Genomic DNA, 21,035 nt, shown 5'->3' on the forward strand with positions numbered 1-21,035 from the left:
TGCCAGATTTTGCGTGCAAACGCGACTCTACAGCTCACTATGTCGGTCGGTTGGTCGGTAAACACTGTCACTAGCTCAAATTTGCGCACGCGACTTGTTTATTTACTTTTTACACGATTTATAAAATGGACAGGGTGCTATTTTTTAAGATGAACATTACACAAAATATACACACTTGTCACATGTACATGATTTTATTAGTTTTTGAAATCTCATACAATTTAATTGATTACAGTAATATGATCAGGGAGATGTATCTCCCTGCTATGATGTATTTTATTCCAAAATAACATCATTCAAATAATCTTTATTGCAATCTAAGTAAATTTTACATAGCATCATCAGAACATTAATTGAGGGAATTCAATATTAATTATAGATTGAAAACCACTCATCAATTTATATAACTGTATCTTGTCTGGGAGTAGTATCATTAGACTTAATAACTGATAAATAAAATTTAATTAAAATAATTAATAAAATTGAACATACCAATAATATGAATGTACTGTACTTATAAAATTATACAACATTTATGTTTATAGTTTATATAATATGAGTGTTGTATTTCCTGGTTATAGGATAGCCCTAAATTACTATCAAAATAATGATATTTTATGATAATGTACATTGAGTTAAAATGATTAGGGATTACTAAAAAATAGAAATATTGGGATGTTTAGTCAATTGTTACAAAAAATAAACAATTTATCTTTGTACCCCCAGGAAATTAATAAAGAATTGCTTGGTGGTGGTTATTTCAACTTATACTAGAACCAGTGCACTCTTCCCTGGTAAAACCTCTATTAAGGGGACACATATTGTCCCTCGGTTATTTAAACTCTCCTGAATAAAAATGGTGTCCCAAAGGAGGTGTTTTACTGTAATTACATTTTAGCAATCATTTATATTTATTAATTAATATCTAGTATATCTCTCTATGCCTGTATATCATACTAGGGTACCTTTTACAATAAAGATGATATAGTCTAAATATCAACTATGGTTTTCACAAAAACAATAAATATTGGTTTACAAATCTTAATTTTAAAACACCCGTTATCAACCGCAAATAATAAATCCAATATACAAGACATTGCAATAAAGATAATAATCAAATTCACATGAAAATGTAAATATAAACATTTGACGTAACTAAATATTTTTTGTTCATGAATATCGCAAGTAATGTTGGGAAGAACTAGTATAAATAGAGATATAATTTTACACCAATTTAATGTTCATATTATACCAAAAGCTTGGATCTGAACAGGATGTATACAAGCACAATGCAAGTACAAATGTACAAGTGACCAATGGAATTGTAACACATTATACTTGCTTATTTATAATTATAATAAAATTGTATTATACTTTGTTTGTTTGTTACCCTTTAATGCATTGACTATGCTAAAAGTAAAATTACAATTTTTTTGACAGTTTTTCGCCGATAATCAGCAGTTATTCTTATTTAACATAGAAGATATCATTTGGTTAGCAGCAAACATCTAAGGTTTCTTGTTCATTTTCACAAAATTGTTTATATAAACCAACTTTTATCTAATATCACAGACTCATCAAAGAATAAAGGTGCACATATTATAACAAGTTACAACCGACATTTAGTAATTTTCTTCTTCGTCCACAATGTGCGGCTAGGAACTGCATAAAATACTAATATTTCCATATAAAAATTGTAATATAATACTAAATAATACAAGACTTTATTTACAAACTACATTGTATAAGATTGTTGTCTGGTATAACAGCACAGATGCATTGCAAGATGTCAACCATGTCCAAAATTATAATGAATGTTAGACTCTCGTTTGAGCGATGCTCTGTAAATTAAAACGTAAATATATTGTCAATATGTTGTCAAGTTTAATTAATGTTTTAAGGAGATAAATCAAAGTAGTGATTTAAATTACCACAAAAACAAACCAAAAAAATGTAGGTTAGCTTAGTTTTTCATATTTATACAGTAGCAAATTAAAGATTTTAAAAAGCCAGATGACCTTTAATTGGCCTGGAATGTCTGCTGTTTTTGATTTTCACAATGAATTGTTAAGTTTACAAAACACATCAACAGAAAAGTTTTTGGAAGAGCTCCCAGCTTTTATGTGGGTATCAGTTTGTAGGAGAGGTGACTATTGTCACATTTATAATAATAATTATAAATATAATTGGGTGTGTAGCAATAGCTATTATAAAATATTGTTTTTTTTTTTATTTTTAATCTATGTGATGTATAATTGTCTTATAAATCATAATGTGCAATTTCAATCAGTTTTACATATTTTTGAATTACTTTGGATATTGTATTTTTCATAATTTTTTTTCATTCATAATTCATTCAAATTTATCAAATAAACCAAAGCGTACCTTATGAATATCAACACCAGTCATGCTTTGAACAAGTTTTGGTAGACGGTCCATGATGTCCATAACCTCACCGGTCAGTTTGCTGGCACCGACGTCACCCTTACCAGAAGAAACCATTGTCACCTTCTTGGCTTGAGCCAGTGGAGCGGCCACTTCAGCAGCAACCTACATAAGTTTACACACATTTGAATGACAGTATTTGTCAAGATAGAAATGATTTTATATAACAGAAGGGTAACAAAGTGGCGGATCCAGGATCATGAAATAGTCGGAGGGGGCCAGGGCCTAAAAAGGGCAAATTTTAGGTGCCAAACTGAAATGAGTCTATGAGCCTATCTTTTGCATCACAATTAATTAGCAAAATTCAGGAGGGGGGTTGTAGAAGCGAGACATTAAATTATAGTTGTATATAACTCGCTCTATGTTATAATAACTCAAAAATAGGGAAGTTAATTTCAATATGTTTTCTGAATATTTTTATGGATTAGTGAGAATAGCGTGAGGCATAAAATCGGCCCTCATACGCGATACTCATGCATTATGCGTGAGAGGTAGCAGGTATAAAATGTACTTACTCTTGGAAGAGTTTCAAGAACCATGTCAATCATAGCAGCATCTTGATAGTCTTTCCAGGCATCAGCCTTCTTGGCCATCTGTTCAGCTTCAGCTTTTGCCTTCTCTTCAATAGCATATGCCTCTGCCTCTCCACGTACCTGGACAGAAGAATGCAACAAACGAACGTCATAAGCAAATATGCATGTAAAATGGAATGATTCAACACTAGACCAACATGTTGAAAAAACAATTGCTAAGCTCTGTCTACACTATCAAACTAGTTTGATGTGCCCAAATATGGTAGTGATGTGCCCAAATATGGTAGTGATATGACACCTCACTCCTGAGGACGATCAAAGCATATTGATCGAAACGTCGAGAAACTCAAGTTCTTTTCAGAACTAATATATGTGGTGTACCGCAAACTTTATATCAACAATATCAAGATATGACATCATCATGTCCATATATGGGCACATCACATATTTTTGTCACATAACGTTTGACAGTGTAGACAGAGCTTAATAATCCATTATCACTGCTGGTATTATGGTCTTATAATAATATGAATTATTTATGATAATATTAGTTACTTACTCTGACAGCTTCAGAGGCAGCTTCTGCTTCCAGAACAATTTTCTTCCTAAAAATAATTATAAAATATTAAGTCAGAAACTACTTGTGCAGAACTGTGTCGATATTCTATTACTGTATAGTAACTTGCCTCTTTATATTTAGCAACATTATATAGTTGGGAAACAAGGGACGGGAAAAGAGGATAAATCCAGAATAAATTTCCTAGAAGTGCTAATTAGTGGGCCCCTTATCACAAGCCCCTTAGGGTTTCCTGGAGGTCCCTTTCATCTTCTTTAAATTTGTTACACCTTTTTGTTATGTGTATTGTTTTGATGGGATGAATAAAATTGATTTGATTTAAAAAGATAATTAAGTCGATAATATTTGCACAGATCACTATGTCGATGGCTCTGCACACTATTGTCAAACTAGTTTGATAGTGTAGAAAGAGCTTTACACGTACTTGTTGGCAGCAGCAATGGTTTCCAGTCTGTATTTCTCGGCTTCAGCTGGTTGCTTCACTTGGGCGCTCAACTCTTTCTCGCGTCTCTGTATCTCCTGTTCCTGTACTTGAATCTGCTGAGCTCTTTCCACTACCTTGATTTGCATTTGTTCTTCCTTGATGGCCTGCTTCGTCTTAGCAGCCTGTATGGGATTAAAATCATGGATTAAGAAGATTGTTAAGCTCTGTCTACACTATCAAACTAGTTTGTGAGTGATATGACATCATTATGTCCATATTTGAGCACATCACATTTTTTTTGTCACATAAAGTTTGATAGTGTAGACACAGCTTTAGATGTAATTATTAATTCTTTTTTACAATTGCTAAAGCCCAACTCAGCATCATATGATGGATACCTCTCATCAGGTCGCGACTCATCAGGGCTGTCTGAGATGACTGGTTTCCTGATGTAGTAGTTTTAGGTCATTTATATGATGGTAATTATACTGCTCATACTGTATGTTTACTGATGTCAGTTGGTTCTATAAAGCAATCAATAACAGTTACCTGCAATTCATAGGCCATCTCAGATTCAGCCTTCTTTGTTTGTACTTCCATGTCATACGCTGCTTTCTTCAGTTCAAAGTCCCGTTTAGCCTTTGCAATCTCTGCATCGTTCAAGTATCTGGCCGCCATTCTTTCTTCATCGGCTCTTGCTTCCTGAGATTAAAGAAACGCAATTGAATATTTATACCATTGCACTCATGACAATGCATAAAATGAAATCAGGGATGCTGTTATGCAAGACCCACCCTAAAAACTATCGGCCAATTATTAAGTAAATTCTGTATTTTACTTGAATGAACTTGAATGGGGATCGTGAAAATAGAAAATTTCATTTTTCACTTCATAAAAATATTTGTACCATTGCACTCATAACAATTCATTATTTGTATACTAATAAACAGCACTAACACATGATCAATATAGTGTCAAAGTAAAATAAATATTCAAAGATAATAACATTAACACATTTTTTTGTCTAAATTAACAAATTCTAACCTTAATGCCAGAATCACGCTTGGCTTCAGCTTCACCAATGCGAGCGTCCTTCTTTACTTGAGCTGTTCGAGTCATACCAAGCGCTTCTAAATAACCCTAAAGAAATCAAAATTTAATATTTTTAATCACGAAAAAAAAACACATTTAGTTATGATCTTTCCTGCCTACCACTCACTCACTAACATGAATGACTGAGCGGTTAAGACAGTCGAACCGTAATCCAAAGACATAATATGATTGTGCATGTAGTTGTGTGTTAGGGAAGAAGCATGTGGTTGAAAAAAACCTCTTGAGTCCACAAAGCCATTATGAGTAAGAATGGCACTATACAAAGAACTCATACATTATTTCATCCCCAAAAAAAGATTGTGTATTTTTAAGAAAACAAAAGCAGTAGACTTACATGAGAGTCTCTGACATCTTTCAATGTATAGCTGACAACAGAAATTCCCATGTTTACTAAATCCGATGAGGCAACTTCAAACACATTCTTTGAGAACTTCTTGCGATCTTTGTAAATCTCCTACAAAAACACATTCATTTTTTAAATGTTAAATTCACATTCAACAGTGTCACTTACAGAATGGGATACAAAAGGAACAAGAACAACTACAATCAAATTATTTCTTAATTTTAGATTTAAATGAAGAGAACATTTTCAAGAATACATCAATAGAAGAGACTAAAGCCTTCATGGATGGTCAATTAACATTAAATACGTAGTTACATTCACAATATGAATCCGGTTTAATGTAAAATGATCAGTGTGCATACATCATAACCTGATGTATCACAAATCATATAAAGTGAGAATACAATAGAAGCCAGATGTGGAAAATACATAAATCAACTCCAGTGTTCAGTTCAAACATGTTAATAAAAGCATTCCTTTGGACAGGCTATTTTCATGTATAATATAGTAAAGTTTTAACAATGAAAATGTTAGCTAAATGATACAATAACTTTATTAAGTCTATGAACCAATTTAAATCCTGAATTTAAATGTTGAGCCAGTAATCTCTCCACATCCTTGTTAGTGCTTTCAAATAGGAAATAATAGAGTATTAGGCTGTAGGAACAGTGCTACTAAGTTATTGAATAATTCATGAAGAAAACACTATTAATAAAAAATGATGTATATTTTAGTAGTACTAAATAATATATATTGAGCACAAATAGATTTAATATTATATCATAGAGTTTTTAAGTTATGCATTTTATTATTATTATATCTATTCTGTGGTAGGTTTTAAGCTCTGTCTACACAATCAAACTAGTTTGACAAAAAAGTGTAATGTTCCCAAATAGGGTGGTGATATGCCTAAATATGGTAGTGATATGACATCATCATGCCCATATATGGGCACATCACATTTTGTTGTCATATAAAGTTTGATAGTGTAAACAGAGCTTAACGATGTTAAGTGTGACTTTGAATAAATGTGATGCAAGCTTCTGATTACATTAACATAAGCTACATGGCTTCAACTCTTTGAATAAAACATTACTGAATCAAATATGAATGTAGACAAGCTCACTGATGCGTAAAGACACAATTTTAATTAGTAGACAAATGCTTTAGCTAGTTGTGTTTTCAGTTTCGGTTTCAATAAGAACATCATAAGGATTGGAGTTTTGTTCAAACCAAACAAATTAATTCAACATTTATGTACTGTAGCTACAAAAAGCCTAATTTAAGAAATGGATGTAAGCAGGGGTTGTGGATGCTAAAGAAAATTAAAAGCGAGTCAGCGGCCAAGTGGAAACATAATTCTGTAGCCATAACATCGGCAAGGGTTTGAGCCTCACTCGCTCCATGGTTTTGGTGGTAGAACGAGTCTTCTCAAATAAGGACTACAAACTAACCAGTGTACACATCTGGCTCATGTGCACTTTAAAGAACCTAGTATATCTTTCGAGACGAGTAGGGGTTACCCCGGTCTACTAGTACATCATAGCCACTGATCATAACTGGGCCCTCTGGGAGACCAGTCTTTGACTGAAAAGGTTATCCAGTATAAATAAATAATTTCAAAATAAATAACTAAAAGACGTTAAAATAAATTTGATGGAAATTACAAATCATATCAATAATTGCTGATTTACTAGATAGATTAAACGTCAGGTACCTCAACTGTCATTGTTCCCATGATAGCTCTCTGATGTCCTTCTAATGTCTCCATAGCAACTTGCTCGATTTCAGTTTCAGATTTTCCGAGAAATTGTTGGCAGGCTGCTTTTAACATTTCTTGATTTTGTCCCTGAACTTTGACCTTAAATAAATGAACTTTGACATTTTAATGTATTATAGAACTGCAGTTACTATGTACTCGAACAAACTAGCATCTATCATTATTTCATACATTAAAGGGAATTTTTTTTCTTAGAAATTCTACAAATGTGTAATTTAATTTCAATTCAATCCAAAATATCACTGATTAAGTATTTTAAAAGTATTTACCTTAAATTCCTTTCAGTTTTTACATATACTGTATATTTTGTAGATAGTTTTGTAAATGTGTGTGTACTAACTAATGTAAATTACTTTTCTCTTTGAATTATTTTTTATTATATTAATGTTTCTCTACTGAACCACTTTGGAGAAAGTGTCATTCAGTAGAAAGACAGAATAAATAGACATTATTTGCATCATCTAAACTGTGATGAAGTTTTCAAATAGATAAAATTATACAAATATATTAGGTAAAATATTGCAGAATTTTCAATGTGTTAAAAGTTAAAGTTACATGCTCTTTATTTATTTAAATTACAATCAATTTACCTGAGCAACTCCAGTGACCGAGATAGGTACTCCCAGCCTGGTGTAGACATTATCTGTACTGATGGACAGCGTCATTGTGTTAAGAGACAGTCTCTGCATCTGTTGGATGACTGGCCACACAAATGCACGTCCTCCAACAATCATCTCTGGTGTTGTATGGCAACATCCTAAATTAAAATTTTACCAAAATTATTTATAATACTAAACTTTTTTCCCTTTTTTTTATACTTAACTTCACGAATTACAGGTTCAGAGGTCGCAAATTTCTACTATACACATAGTAGTACTTGGGAACCAATTTTTATTTACAGTATTTGAATATTTGACAGTTTTTTTAACAGTGAAAGTTTTAATATTATTTGCTGTCATATTCCTACCTTCCTACCTTTTATTTGTTACAATAACAATTTCCATCATTTTTTAATGTATTATTAATATTATATTATTATATCTAAATTGCATCATTTTTAGTTGATGCCTACCTGAAATTTTATTAAGGTTCCACTCACTGACAGACCATTTTTGTCATTTTTTTATTTAATTAATAATTTATTACTTTATTTAGGCCTAGTAGGCCTAGGCCTACAAGGTGCACAGATAATCTACAGAAATTGAATACTGTATCTTGTACCTGAATGGGATGGGGTATGTTTTCAGGCCAGGGCAGAAACATCCAGGCTTAGTAGGCTGGGCCCTAGCTAGAGTATGGCCTACATACATAACGCAACGGGATGGCAACGTCGCCGTACTTGCTTTTTGGCTGGGTGGTACATGGTGCGTGTGGCCTAGCTAGCTTGTATGGAGTCACCAAATTTGCTTAGATAAGATACCGAAATTTATGTTTAAAACAAATTTAATATGTATACACTCATATTAAACATATACCTGATACAACTATTGCCTCATTAGGCCCACAAGCCTCAAAGAAAACCATTTTATTAAGCTTATTTCACACAAAAACAACACACACACACCCCTCAATCAAAATGGTTCCATCCCCAGTCTCTGATGTATTAATGATGTAAGGCGTCACATTTATAAATACCAACTAGTGTTTGTTTTATTTTCCTAAAATGTTGCCATACTATGAAGATTAAATATACAAATTAATATTATTAATAGTAATGACAAACTTTAAGAAAGCTTTAATTAACCTAAATTTGCGACATTTAAATGTGTAAAACAGGTTGCATTGTGGGACACAGTAATAATCTACTTTAGTATAGGGTTGTATTCAATTGTACAGTATTCAAAGGCGGATCCGAAATATTAAACTGATAATATTAATAATAATTAATAGATCCATCATAGAAATTTATTTCTGAATTTACATAAGCCCATTTATTAATTTAGAAATTTAAAACAGAAAAGGCGATGGACTGGTCTTCCTATGATATTAACAATTTAAAAAATCACTGAGAGGTAAAGAAATGCACCAGGCCAAGTTTGCAAGTTGCGCCCCTGTTTTTATTTAATTTTTATTTTATCATTTTTTTTGGGAGCTATAGGACTATTTTTTTAATTTGCTGGCCTACTATTTGATGCAACTTTTATTTTGTACTACCGTAACAAAAATATTGTGCCCTTTTTTCTGTGCGCAGTAGAACTGAACATCGTAACGAATAAGTACGTACTTAAGTTTGGACAGAATCCAAATATCTACGCTTGATTGAGCAAGTAAGTTCATATACTAAAAGTCAATTTCCTATGACTGAACCGAGACGCCATATTTGAAATACTAATGTATGATTCTCCAACCCGTAATTATATAATAATTTTTTATAAATCCATACATGATGGAGATTTTTTCAAAATTCCTCTCTGAGATTTAATTAATAGCAGACTATTTTTAACAAATGGCTGGCTTATAAGCGTTTTGCAATTTGGTGTTTTCTTAATTGTAGTTTTATTGTCTAAATTATGCCAAGCATAATTTAATGTACCAATAAAATTTATAGACAGGGTTGATGCGATTTTAAATAACTGTGGTGCGTCAGTTTAATTAAAAATAACCTAAAAAATCTGAATAAATTATCTAATTGGTTAATTATAATTATTCAATTAATCACTAATCGGAAGAAATGCAAGTATATTTTAACATTTAATTTTCATAAAAATGCTGCTAGATACATATGTTATGTTTCTGCATGCTATAATAATATATGAAGCCGACGTTTGATTGGCTGTCATTAATGTGTTGTGGCTCGAAAGTTTAATATATGATGACCCGCGTGACGTAAATCAGTGTTCAAGTAATACTCGACGTCCATGTTCAAGTGCAGAAGGCAGATAAATATTGTTATATTAAAAATAAAATGATGCAAAAGTACAGAACCGTTTTTGATCCGTAATAGCACATTATTATTATTCTGTGGATTACAATTAATTGTGGCCTCCGTTTTCAATTCGATGGAAACGTACTAGAACAGGTGCACATTTCAAGCACAAAGGTAAGAAACCCCTCCCCACCCGCCACACACACACATACACACACCCACACCCCTCAGTGTGTAATGTGTCACACCTCGGTATTATGCGACACAGGCCTTGAATACGGTAAAAACCGGAATTAAACTATTTCACGTATTCTTGTTTCAGCTGCTGCAGCAGCATCCAGCGACTAATATCCCAATACATGGCCACACTGGCAATTTTACAGCATTGTATTTTATATACCAAAAAAACAAAAACATATTACCTGAAATTACCATGGCTTCGTTTGGTCCACACACTTCGAACCCCATTTTTCAAATATAATGTTGTATTTCAGTTATAATTTGATATCAAACCAACATTTAGGCCTATGTCCGAACACGTTAATGATAATATCCGCCGCACTATACACACACACCGTGAAGATACTACTCTCGCGGAAATCGTTATTATAATGCTCAAGGCGATTCATTACAACAATCATAATACGTTTTATCATCGTCGATGCGTTTTATTTGACGCTGAACCTGGCGCGGTCGTTTCAAAATTAACATCATTAATAACGCAACAATTAAACTATAAATTCTAGCCGTTGACACAGGCTGCGGGCCGTTCCAAAAAGTATTGATGTTAGAATCATGTAATTTAGTTCTAAGGGACGCAACGCGCAACAACATGAGCTTTTGATTGGTCAAAAATCACTTGCGTACAGTATTGCCTTGCCTAGCGGCCGCAACGCATTAGCCTACGCACAAAGTTGACCAATCAAAAGCGACATAGGATGCTCCATCGCGTGGTAATTGGCAAAATTACTTACAGTGCGCTTACGCCAGAGGGCGTCCATTTTTGTTTTCTCGACAATTGAAGTTTAACAATTATAACAATTACAATAACTATTATTATTGTTGAAAAGGATTTACAGTACTTAATTTGATTTAATTCGTATATATAATACCAATGCACACCGATAATAGGGCATATTCAATTGCAGGCCAGTCAGTAGCCGTTGAGTAGAAACGGGGAATTCCCAAATTGTATTCCAGCTTAATACAGCAACGCCCTCTTTAGATAAGTCTAATAATTCGGGCGATTTCATTATAGAACGGGAACAATAAAACAATCAATTAAAATGAATACAATCACAAACAAATTGCAATTTTACATTATGTGATTCATTTTATAATTTAACTACAACTTGCAGTTCTACAGTGGTTTATATAACATTAAAAATTAATAATGTACACGTTTATTAACATTATAGATAGCACAATGAACGGTATAAAAGTGGGATGGTCTAAACTTAAAAGAGCCAAAAATAAGTCAACAAAGGATGGAGCGGTAATGAGGAAATGTTTCGATTTAAATACAATGGGCCTATTCAGCCGGGCGATAAAAAGTAAACATTTACATCTCGTGACAATGTGTTAGGGAGAACATCGTGTTTTCTGTGAAATTACGGATAACAGGTTCAGCATGCCTGCTGCAGTGAGCTTAATAATAACTTCATTTTTATTTATTGTCTTGTTTTGCCATCCAGTTGCATCTTCAGTTGGTTGTCTCGACAGTGATGGAAAACCAATTGATTGGTAAGTACCGAAGAAGGTGTTATTTTTGTGGTCGACGTCTGTCGCGCACGACAATGTCAATTAGTTTTACATTCATTCATCTAAATGATGGATACAACTAAGTCAGGACTGTTTAAACATTCCCTGTATATAGTGTCTGCCTCAGACGTTGGCCATTGAATATAAGGAGAGGGTGGTCAATACAGGAGAGGGTGGTCAATACCAGACGAGAGAAGCCTTAGTGTAAGAGGAAGTAAAGTGTCGAATAATAAAAACTGCGGTTCATGGAAACAGTACACAGAGTACTTACTATTTCCTGCTTTCATTTTCTTTATTTACAACTGTGCGTATGTTAGCCGCTGCATCATAAGCATAGGTTTTTGCAGTGATTTCAGATTTAGGGTTGGGGCGAGCTGAAAAAAACTGTAATTTAAAGCAAAAAATAGGGTTTTTTTTTTATTAATCTTCATTGTTCATGTTTTTTGGGGACAATACATCTTTAAGGGCCAGAAATTGGACTTTGTGCTCAGCTTAAATGATTACATCCTCAAAAAAAAAAGTGTCAAGAAATCCTTAAAGATGTATTGTCACCAAAAACATGAAAAATGAAGATTAATAAAATCAGACTTTAAATAGGCCACTTTGCAGTTTTAATTAAAAGTTATTTACTTCTGTAAAAAGACAAAAGAAACGTTTAATTTTAACCAAAAACCATTGTCTGACACAATTTAAGCATTTTTTTTGCTTTAAATTACATTTTTTCAGGTAATTAATTTTGTTTTGTATCCATTTTTTGGTCAAAGTGAATAACTATTATGTGACATTAAAATGGCATATTCAAACAAAAATTTGAAGAAAAAATGTTTAGGGGACAATATATCTTTAAATATGGGAATAAAACATGAAAACTAGCACACTTTAACCCATACTTAATGTTTCTAATGGTTCACCGTTTTTTATCCTTACATTTTCAGTAGTATGTATAGATATATATACTTTTTTTTTTCTTCTCTCATATATGTATATTCTCATAGTATGAGATGAATTAATCAACAATCAACTAATGTTTAATATTTTGATTCTTTCAGGTTTATTGTACTTAAACTTCACAGAGATCAAAATAGCAGAAACACACTCATCAAGGAGGGTGTAGCCCACCAATACATGGACGCCAATTCTCCTAGTTGGCGCTTATCCAGTGTGTCATTAAATGATAGCCGGCAAGCTATAGGCTACACACTGCAACAAATATATGACAATCCACAATCACAGGTACAGTAGCTCAAACATTGGGATGGTGAAGAGTCTTAAGCTCTGTCTACACCATCAAACTAATTTGACAAGAAAAATTGCGATGTGCCCAAATATGGTAGTGATATGCGCAAATATGGTAGTGATATGCGCAAATATGGTAGTGATATCATGTCCATATATGGGCACATCAAATTTTGTTGTCACGTAAAGTTTGATAATGTAGACAGGGCCCAACGATGCCGTCTGAGTTGGACTCTTAGGCTCTGTCTACATTATCAATACACTACCATATTTGGGCATGTCACTACCATATGTGGCCACATCACACACTTATTTGTGTAATAAGGCTGCAGGCATTATCTGCTCAAAGCAGCCCGTCGAACATGCCTAATTATTGTTTACTACAGTATTATTTAATTAATTTCATCTCCAATTTTGAATTCTTTTCATGATACATGTAGGATGTTGGTTATGTAATGTACAATGACGAGTTCCCCAATGGAACCAGTTCTCAAAACTATGGACATACTAAAGGTAATTTTAGTGTACTTAACACACATGATACCAGATCCTATGGACATGCTAAAAGTAAATATAGGTGCACCATGTAATTTTTTGGGCTAAGAATCACCTACAGGCATTACTAAATTCTGGATCTGCCACTGAAATGCAGAAATAAGTTGCAGTCAAGCACCCTGATCTGAACATTGTTTTATTACCTCCGCCAGAATTGCGAGAGGTTATGTGGTCGATCGCGTGTGATGTTTTCCCGATTATCGTACTATATTTGTTAGCAGGATTACTCAAAAAGTTATTGCCCGATTTTCAAAAGATTTTAAAAGATCATAGTTGTTTGGGAACACGTCATTCAATTTTCATGAGCGCCCTTCTTGTCTTAAAATGATATTCAAAACAGGTTTTGTTCTCACAGTCCTGACCTATGCTAATTTGTCCGACATATGCTAATTTGTGTGACCTATGCTAATTTGTCCGACATATGCTAATTTGTGTGACCTATGCTAATTTGTGTATACATTTTAGGTACACTTGGTTTTGACTCATCTACTGCGTTTTGGCTTATACACAGTACTCCAAAGTTTCCAGAAAGCGCAAAGAGTTCTTATGTATGGCCTTACAATGCTCTAAAATATGGACAGTCTTTTCTTTGCATCTCTATTAACTTTGATCAGCTGGAACCGATCGGTGAGTTCATCTTCTCATTTACAAACATTTTACCTTAATTTTTGGCAATTTTCTCATTTACATCTAATTTATGAACTTTTAATCTCAGTATAATATAATTTACTTGTTTTAACTTTTAGCATCAGGAAAAGAATTTTGCTTTGTATTCTTCCAAAAGTGACAATAAAAATATCTATATATATATCTATATATCTTCGGGAATAGCTTGCGTAACCTTTTTTAAGCTTTGTCAACACTATCAAACTAATTTGACAAAAAAAGTGTGATGTACCCAAATATGGTAGTGATATGTCCAAATATGGTACTGATGACGTCACCCTTTTTGTCACATAAAGTTCGATAGTGTAGACAAGGCTTTAGAAGTAATAGTCACTTTTGGCATATTTATTGTATTATGTGCAGTGGAGCATAACGGTTATAACAATAGTTGGTTTTACATGATCCTATTATTATTCTGTAACTAGATTTTCTTTACTTTTAAATATAAAAAAGGTGGACAATTATTATACAACCATCCACATGTTTACGATTATAACATTCCTGACAAATTTGGAGGCCAACTGACAAACTTAAGCAAAGTGGTGAGAAAGGTATACATTGAGGACCCAACTAAGCAAAGTGTTATCTTAACGTCACAAAATGGAGTAAAGTTTAAAAGCTTTTCAAAAGCAAAAAGTTTTAATGCAGGTAAAGTAATAGAGAGGTTTCGCATAATACGATAACGAAAACGGATACGTCACGCACACGTATTCGTTTTCGTAAGCCATAAAAAAAGCATGGCAACGAAATATTGAGGCGCGTCCAAAATATGACTGCGGTAAATTTGAGCGAAGCGCAGGTACGTGTTGCTTGGCTGCCTAGGCCTAGCGTAACATCAAAGCGAGCGAGGACTTTAAAAACTCCTATTTATCAAAATTGACTTGGCATTTTAGTAAATTACTTTAGTAAATTACTTTCAATAAATCTATAATTATATTATAATCATGAATCATTCCTGATTCAAATGCAAAATGTGCAAAATAGATCAAAAACTATAGTCGTTTTGTAGTTACGAATATGACTGGTGATATTCGTCAACACGAATACACTTTACGAATATGAAATGGGGATCAGCTCAAAAGTTTCACAAATGTATGACGTATCCGTTTTCGTTATCGTATTCGTAAGGTTGCGAAACCTCCCTAATATCTATTGCTTTTTTCAGTTTTAAAGCTCAGGTACAGGCATGAATTTTAATTATAATATCTGGTTAATTGTACATAAATCAAATATTTGTAATAGAAATCAAGATGCAAAAACATGAATTTCCCTTAAAATGGTCAAATACAAAATTTAGCCAAATTCTGCTATAAAAACCAGGAAGACATTAGTAGTTAGGTAGTTTAACCTAATGTATCAACATGTCTGGTGACTCCTTAGAAGGTGAAAAAAGATGGTGGATATACGGTACATAATTTTTGCTATAGCATGAAAATAAAACTCTGAAGTTAAATAAAAATACTAGAAATGTAAATTCAAGTTATTTGAAAGTGCTTATTTTTAACAAGCTGGTGTAACACAACTAAAGTCCAAAAAATTATGAAAAATAGGGGAAACTATAGATCGATAATTATTGAAATGTATGATCAATAGAAATTTTTTGCACGCACCTGGCCTTTAATACTTTTTTTGCTTTATATATAGACATTAAATTGGCATATACAGTACTGTATAACAAATTTGTTTATGAAAATTATTATATTTAATGTATTATATATGTAATATTTAACTGTTGTTACGTTACAGATATTTACGAAGATTGGCTTACCCACGAATTGAAAACAAGTTTGCTAACCGAAACCTGGCAAAACGGGGCTACATACTTAAGAATGAACTCATCTTGCGAACATACATATCAAGTGCACAACATCAACACTACCATCTTTCCTGGAGATTTTGTGCAATATGAGACGCTCGATCACTCAAAATGGGCGATATCTGACAACATCACAAAGGACGCCGACAAACATGTATGCATTGGTGGAATTAATAGAATGGTAATGGTATAACCTTTTTTCAGATACCCTAAATGTGTGAATGTTCAGCAAAGCATCTGCTCCCCAGAATGGTACAAGCCAACTACTTGGTCCTTGATTTAAATTCAAGTGGATTGATTAAAGTTGGCATATATCTGATTGTATTATGTGTAAAACAAACAAACAGCTTTCAATAAGAATGTCTACAGTCCAACTAAGGACAAATAAACTGAACTTACTGTGTAGAAATGTCAAAACTGTCCAAATTGTTGAGTTAATTTTAAATGTATTTCTATTCTCAGACATCCCAGAAGAAACGTGCTGGTGGCACTGTGTGTTTTAACATTCCTGCAGTTTGGCAACAATTTCATAGCCTAGTGACTGTCGTGGAGAAATGCCGATCCAAACCCTACCCCCCACCCCAAAATAATATAAGTATGGATTCTTACTTTCGCAGTAATTAGCAAGCTAGCAAGTGGATGCAATCTTACAATGTCGCCCTTAGGTTGACAAGCTTAAGAATATATGCGCTTCAAAATCTGTCTTCTAGAAAGAAAACTAAAAATGCACATTCTTAAAAAGCAAGTAAAAACATTAAAATTTAAAGTCAGATATAAAAAGTAATTATATTAGTGCAAGGTACGAAACTGAGCTATTAAATGGCTATACTATAGATACTGACATTTTTAATAAGCATGAATGAACATGAAAACAACAGTGCTATTATGGTAATTAAAACTACAAATAATTAGCTTTTGATATTTTCTACTGAAAATAAAAACAAACATTGAAAGTTGTTGTCAGTATTTATATTATTAATTAAAAAATTACCATATTTTTGCATAGAATGCAGGTTACTTTTTCAGGGTAAATGTATTTATTAATTAAGTACAGTATTACGCACAATGAAGAACATACAACTCTATATATTTGTTAAGGCATTTTATTTTTATAACATAATAATTTTTCATTCCATAATGAAGATAATCAAAACTACTCAGTATTATTAAATAAAGTTTTAGCAAAATACCACTTATATGTGTTCTTTGTTGTAATACCAGATCTGTCTACACTATCAAACTTTTTGAGACAAAAAAATGTGATGTGCCCATATATGGACATGATGATGTCATATCACAACCATATTTGAGCACATCACAGTTCTTTTTCACATAAAATTTGATAGTGTAGACAGAGCTTAAGTCACTGCAGAACACACCACTGAACAGCAAATGATCACGCAGCAGAACTTACATTAAGCTTGGTTCCCACTAGAGATGCAACGCAAGGACGTAAGTGATTTGACCAATCACAAACGATGGATTATTCGAACTGTCGCTTGTCATTGGTCAAATTGCTTTTGTTGATTCTCTAGTGGGGACATCGCTTTAGGGAACTATCAATTTGTGACAACCTACGCATTGATGTGATATAACTGTAGGAAGGAATAGAGTAAGGAAGCATGTCCTAATGAATTAACCTCTGACCTAACACTATTACATGATTTGACATGCAACAACTGCTGTCAAAATGGTGGTAGAATTCAAGATATAGTTTCTTATTTGTGGGTAAAAGTATACAATGTTAGTTTTAATTCACATCATGCAACAGCAAGCAGAACTTAGGGAGCTATACATTTTTAACAACCTACTCATTGATGTTTGGCATCATATGGACCTAGAAACCACCAAAAGTGTATCAATAGAGTGAGTGATTTAATATCCGACCTAATAACCATATTATAAGGTTTTACATGCAACAACCGCCAGACTTCATCAAAACAGTGGTAGGATTCAACATACAGTTTCTGTACACACCCCATTTCTGGCTCAGATGCATCCATTTCATCCTCAATTCTCCTCATGTTCACTCAATATCCTTCGTTGCTCCATGTTATCTCATAATCTGGATATTTCTTCTTCAAAATTTCAACTGTAATTTCGTGATTAGCTTTTCCAAATCCCTAAAATATGTAGGTACAGCTTATTTGGTTGATATAAAGTCTACTCTCCCGATACCGGACACCTTTGGGCTGGCCTAATATGTCTGGTTTTCTGGAAAGTCTGGTTTTTGGAATGTGTTTTTAATGATAAAAACAAATTTGGAACATTTTGGGCCTTAGAAAAGTCTGGTTTTGGGAGAGTTTCCGGGTTTCAGAGAGTCTGGTACTTGGAGAGTTTACTGTATTTGGCTATACAAAAATATTTAGCAATAAAAACACACAATCTATCAACAGAACACCATAAATCAGTCATCAGTTTCATTGTACACTTTTTAATGCCATTATATACCAGGAAGTATAAAAATTAGGGTATTTATGGGAGCTATCACAACACAGAATGTATGCTGTATAATACTGAAGTCACTAAAGCTCTGTCTACACTATCAAACTAGTTTGAAAAAAAAAGTGTGATGTGGCCAAATATGGACATTATGACAGCATCATTTCTATATATGGGCAAATCACATTTTTTTGTCACATAAAGTAGTGTAGACAGAGCTTTAGTCAGACTTACCACTGAGTAACCATAAACATGTATACTCTGGTTGAACATTTCATGGTTGATTCTGCCACCTCCCACACACTGACACTTCTTTTGTCCGATTGCTTCTTCTACCTTTTCATATATATCAGCTGTAAAATTAAAATAAGTCTTAAGATTATTAATTATAATGCAGGAAATGTATTATGTACTTTAAAACATTTTTTTTTAACTTCAATCATTCCGATGGTTACTTTTTGCTGGTATCCAAAATTTATGTCCATACAATTTTTTGTTTGGATATTAGATTTCGGGGTGTAGGATCAGTTTATTTTGGGTTTAGGTTGATATATTTGATTTTAAATTTAAATATTGTATTGTAGTACATTTTGTTGGTAGCTGTAATTGATGTTATATCCTTTTTTTTACCATGATATTCTGCCCAAGCATGTCCTCTCACAATGTGTTTTGTACAGGTTTTTCCTTTGACTTTAATAAGTACGTACTTAAAAACGCCATTTTCATCAATTTCTACATCATTAATAGTATCTAGTTCAACTTCAGATCCACCATCAGCCATTGTACAGTCTATTGAAACAAAGGCGAAACAAAGGCAAAACAGATTAATTAAGTAACAATAACATTGTGATATACAATACATACAAATAATATGCCCAGTGTTTGGCGTATACCCTGCTAGGACAGATCATACTTTTTAGGCCCCTCGTTCGATTGGTCTTGTCCCTGTCTGGACTAGCAATACTAAATTTATGTGTAGGGCTAGTTAGTACAGTGTAGACTGTAGGACTACTAGTACTACTAATATAATATTATAATACTACTCATATAGTGTAATATAGTAGGTCCAAGGTCAAGAACAAGATATATTATAGATTTAGCATAAACCTATTTAGTTTATTATGGGTTTAGCTAGGCCAACTTTAGGCGAGGAGGTCGCTAGTGGGACGATTCGACCTGGACTTCGCTAGGAAAGGGGGCCTAGGGCCTCTACTAGCTGCCTACTTACTTTTCTTTACACTACACTACAGACAGGCCTAGCCTAACTGTAATTGCCTAAAAGACTAGGGTCATAGAGGCTTAGCCAAATTGTTTTTCGAAAAAGATACAATAATGTAATTTACAGTTAATCGAAATTCGTAACAACAGAACTAAAAATGAAAGAATACTGCATAATAGGCCCAGACGTACCTAGCTAGGCCTAGTCTGCTGTGTACACGAGGTATATTCAGAGCGTCATTCTGGCGACTGGAGCATACTCTACTTCTCTACGGAGCGCCATTTATGCCTTCATTAACTTCAATGATAGAAATAGTACTACGGTAACTGCTCAAGTGGACCAATTTGGCGCCAGTGGAGCACAGTGATATAAAATAGAAATAAAATCACTACATTTTAATATCTTTTCGTATGTTAACACTGTGCTAAAGTGGACCCAATTTGGCCCCAGTGGAGCACAGTGATATAAAATAGAAATAAAGTCACTTAAACTGTGCTCAAGTGGACCTAATTTGGCGCCAGTGGAGCACAGTGATAAAAATAGAAATAAAATCACTTAATTTCAATATCTTTTCGTATGTTAATAATAATACACTGTGCTCAAGTGGACCTAATTTGAAGTAATTTAAGTTTAAATGTCTTTTCGTATGTTAATAGGTCTACACTGTGCTCAAGTGGACACGATTTGGCACCAGTGGAGCACAGTGATATAAACAACAAATAAGTTACTGAATGTTAATATCTTTCGTATGTTAATACACTGTGCTCCAGTAGATCCAATTTGGCGCCAGTGGTGGAGCACAAATAGTCAAATACAAAAACATCAAGAAAAAATACTTCTGAAAATACAAATATATTTCAAACTTCCAGGTATATAGGCTATGTTAAATATCGGTTACTCCATAAAAATTAGTTTCAAGCCATATCAGTGATTTTAATAACTTGCGTTTGTCTAAGATAAATACTTATTTAGTGTCACCGGAGAGTGCACCTATTCATTGAAATATGAAATTAAATATTAAGTTGGGCAGAGCTAATAATGAATAATAATAAGACTCACCAGGACAATAGAGCTTGTCTACCTATTATAATTATGATAATGTTAAAATTTCAATTATCCAGATGCGACTTCAAGATTTTAGGTGGGGTTTTCTACTTTAAAACTCGACTTCGTGGGCCTACCCGGCGGCGGAATTAATCTAAGCTTCGAAATTGATCTAGAAATCGGCATCTTTGCAAATGTTCTATATTTGATCTTAT

General features: G+C 33.3%; 3 protein-coding genes across 5 annotated transcripts; 1 reads left to right on the forward strand and 2 right to left on the reverse strand.

Annotated features, from left to right (window-relative positions):
• Positions 1 to 494: 494 nt before the first annotated feature.
• Positions 495 to 10,654, reverse strand: LOC144837502 (flotillin-1-like). Of its 2 annotated transcripts, none has more exons than XM_078692652.1 (11): positions 10,504 to 10,654; positions 7,806 to 7,972; positions 7,153 to 7,296; positions 5,427 to 5,546; positions 5,024 to 5,119; positions 4,529 to 4,681; positions 3,980 to 4,161; positions 3,538 to 3,583; positions 2,961 to 3,098; positions 2,386 to 2,550; positions 495 to 1,841 (listed from the first exon to the last, which is right to left on the reverse strand). In XM_078692652.1, exons 1-11 carry the CDS (start codon positions 10,547 to 10,549, stop codon positions 1,818 to 1,820), a joined length of 1,281 nt encoding a protein of 426 aa, XP_078548778.1. In that variant the 5' UTR covers positions 10,550 to 10,654; the 3' UTR covers positions 495 to 1,817. The 2 variants fall into 2 exon arrangements, with proteins under 2 accessions (XP_078548778.1, XP_078548777.1); XM_078692651.1 differs by lacking the exon at positions 10,504 to 10,654 and adding an exon at positions 8,691 to 8,824.
• A 905-nt stretch (positions 10,655 to 11,559) lies between these two features.
• Positions 11,560 to 17,304, forward strand: LOC144836978 (plancitoxin-1-like). Its single transcript, XM_078691941.1, has 7 exons — positions 11,560 to 11,824; positions 12,892 to 13,075; positions 13,519 to 13,591; positions 14,099 to 14,260; positions 14,753 to 14,947; positions 16,046 to 16,296; positions 16,578 to 17,304. The coding sequence occupies exons 1-7, from the start codon at positions 11,712 to 11,714 to the stop codon at positions 16,737 to 16,739; spliced, it is 1,140 nt and encodes a 379-aa protein (XP_078548067.1). The 5' UTR covers positions 11,560 to 11,711; the 3' UTR covers positions 16,740 to 17,304.
• LOC144836979 (14 kDa phosphohistidine phosphatase-like) lies at positions 17,203 to 20,053 on the reverse strand. 2 transcript variants are annotated; one of them, XM_078691944.1, is made up of 4 exons: positions 19,968 to 20,053; positions 19,188 to 19,346; positions 18,792 to 18,910; positions 17,203 to 18,238 (listed from the first exon to the last, which is right to left on the reverse strand). In XM_078691944.1, the coding sequence occupies exons 2-4, from the start codon at positions 19,336 to 19,338 to the stop codon at positions 18,146 to 18,148; spliced, it is 363 nt and encodes a 120-aa protein (XP_078548070.1). In that variant the 5' UTR covers positions 19,339 to 19,346; positions 19,968 to 20,053; the 3' UTR covers positions 17,203 to 18,145. The 2 variants fall into 2 exon arrangements, with proteins under 2 accessions (XP_078548070.1, XP_078548069.1); XM_078691943.1 differs by having other exon boundaries at positions 19,901 to 19,995.
• Between the last annotated feature and the right edge of the window lie 982 nt (positions 20,054 to 21,035).

Source organism: Antedon bifida, chromosome 3 (assembly GCF_963402885.1).
Source record: "Antedon bifida chromosome 3, ecAntBifi1.1, whole genome shotgun sequence".
Classification (NCBI taxonomy): Eukaryota; Metazoa; Echinodermata; class Crinoidea; order Comatulida; family Antedonidae; genus Antedon; species Antedon bifida.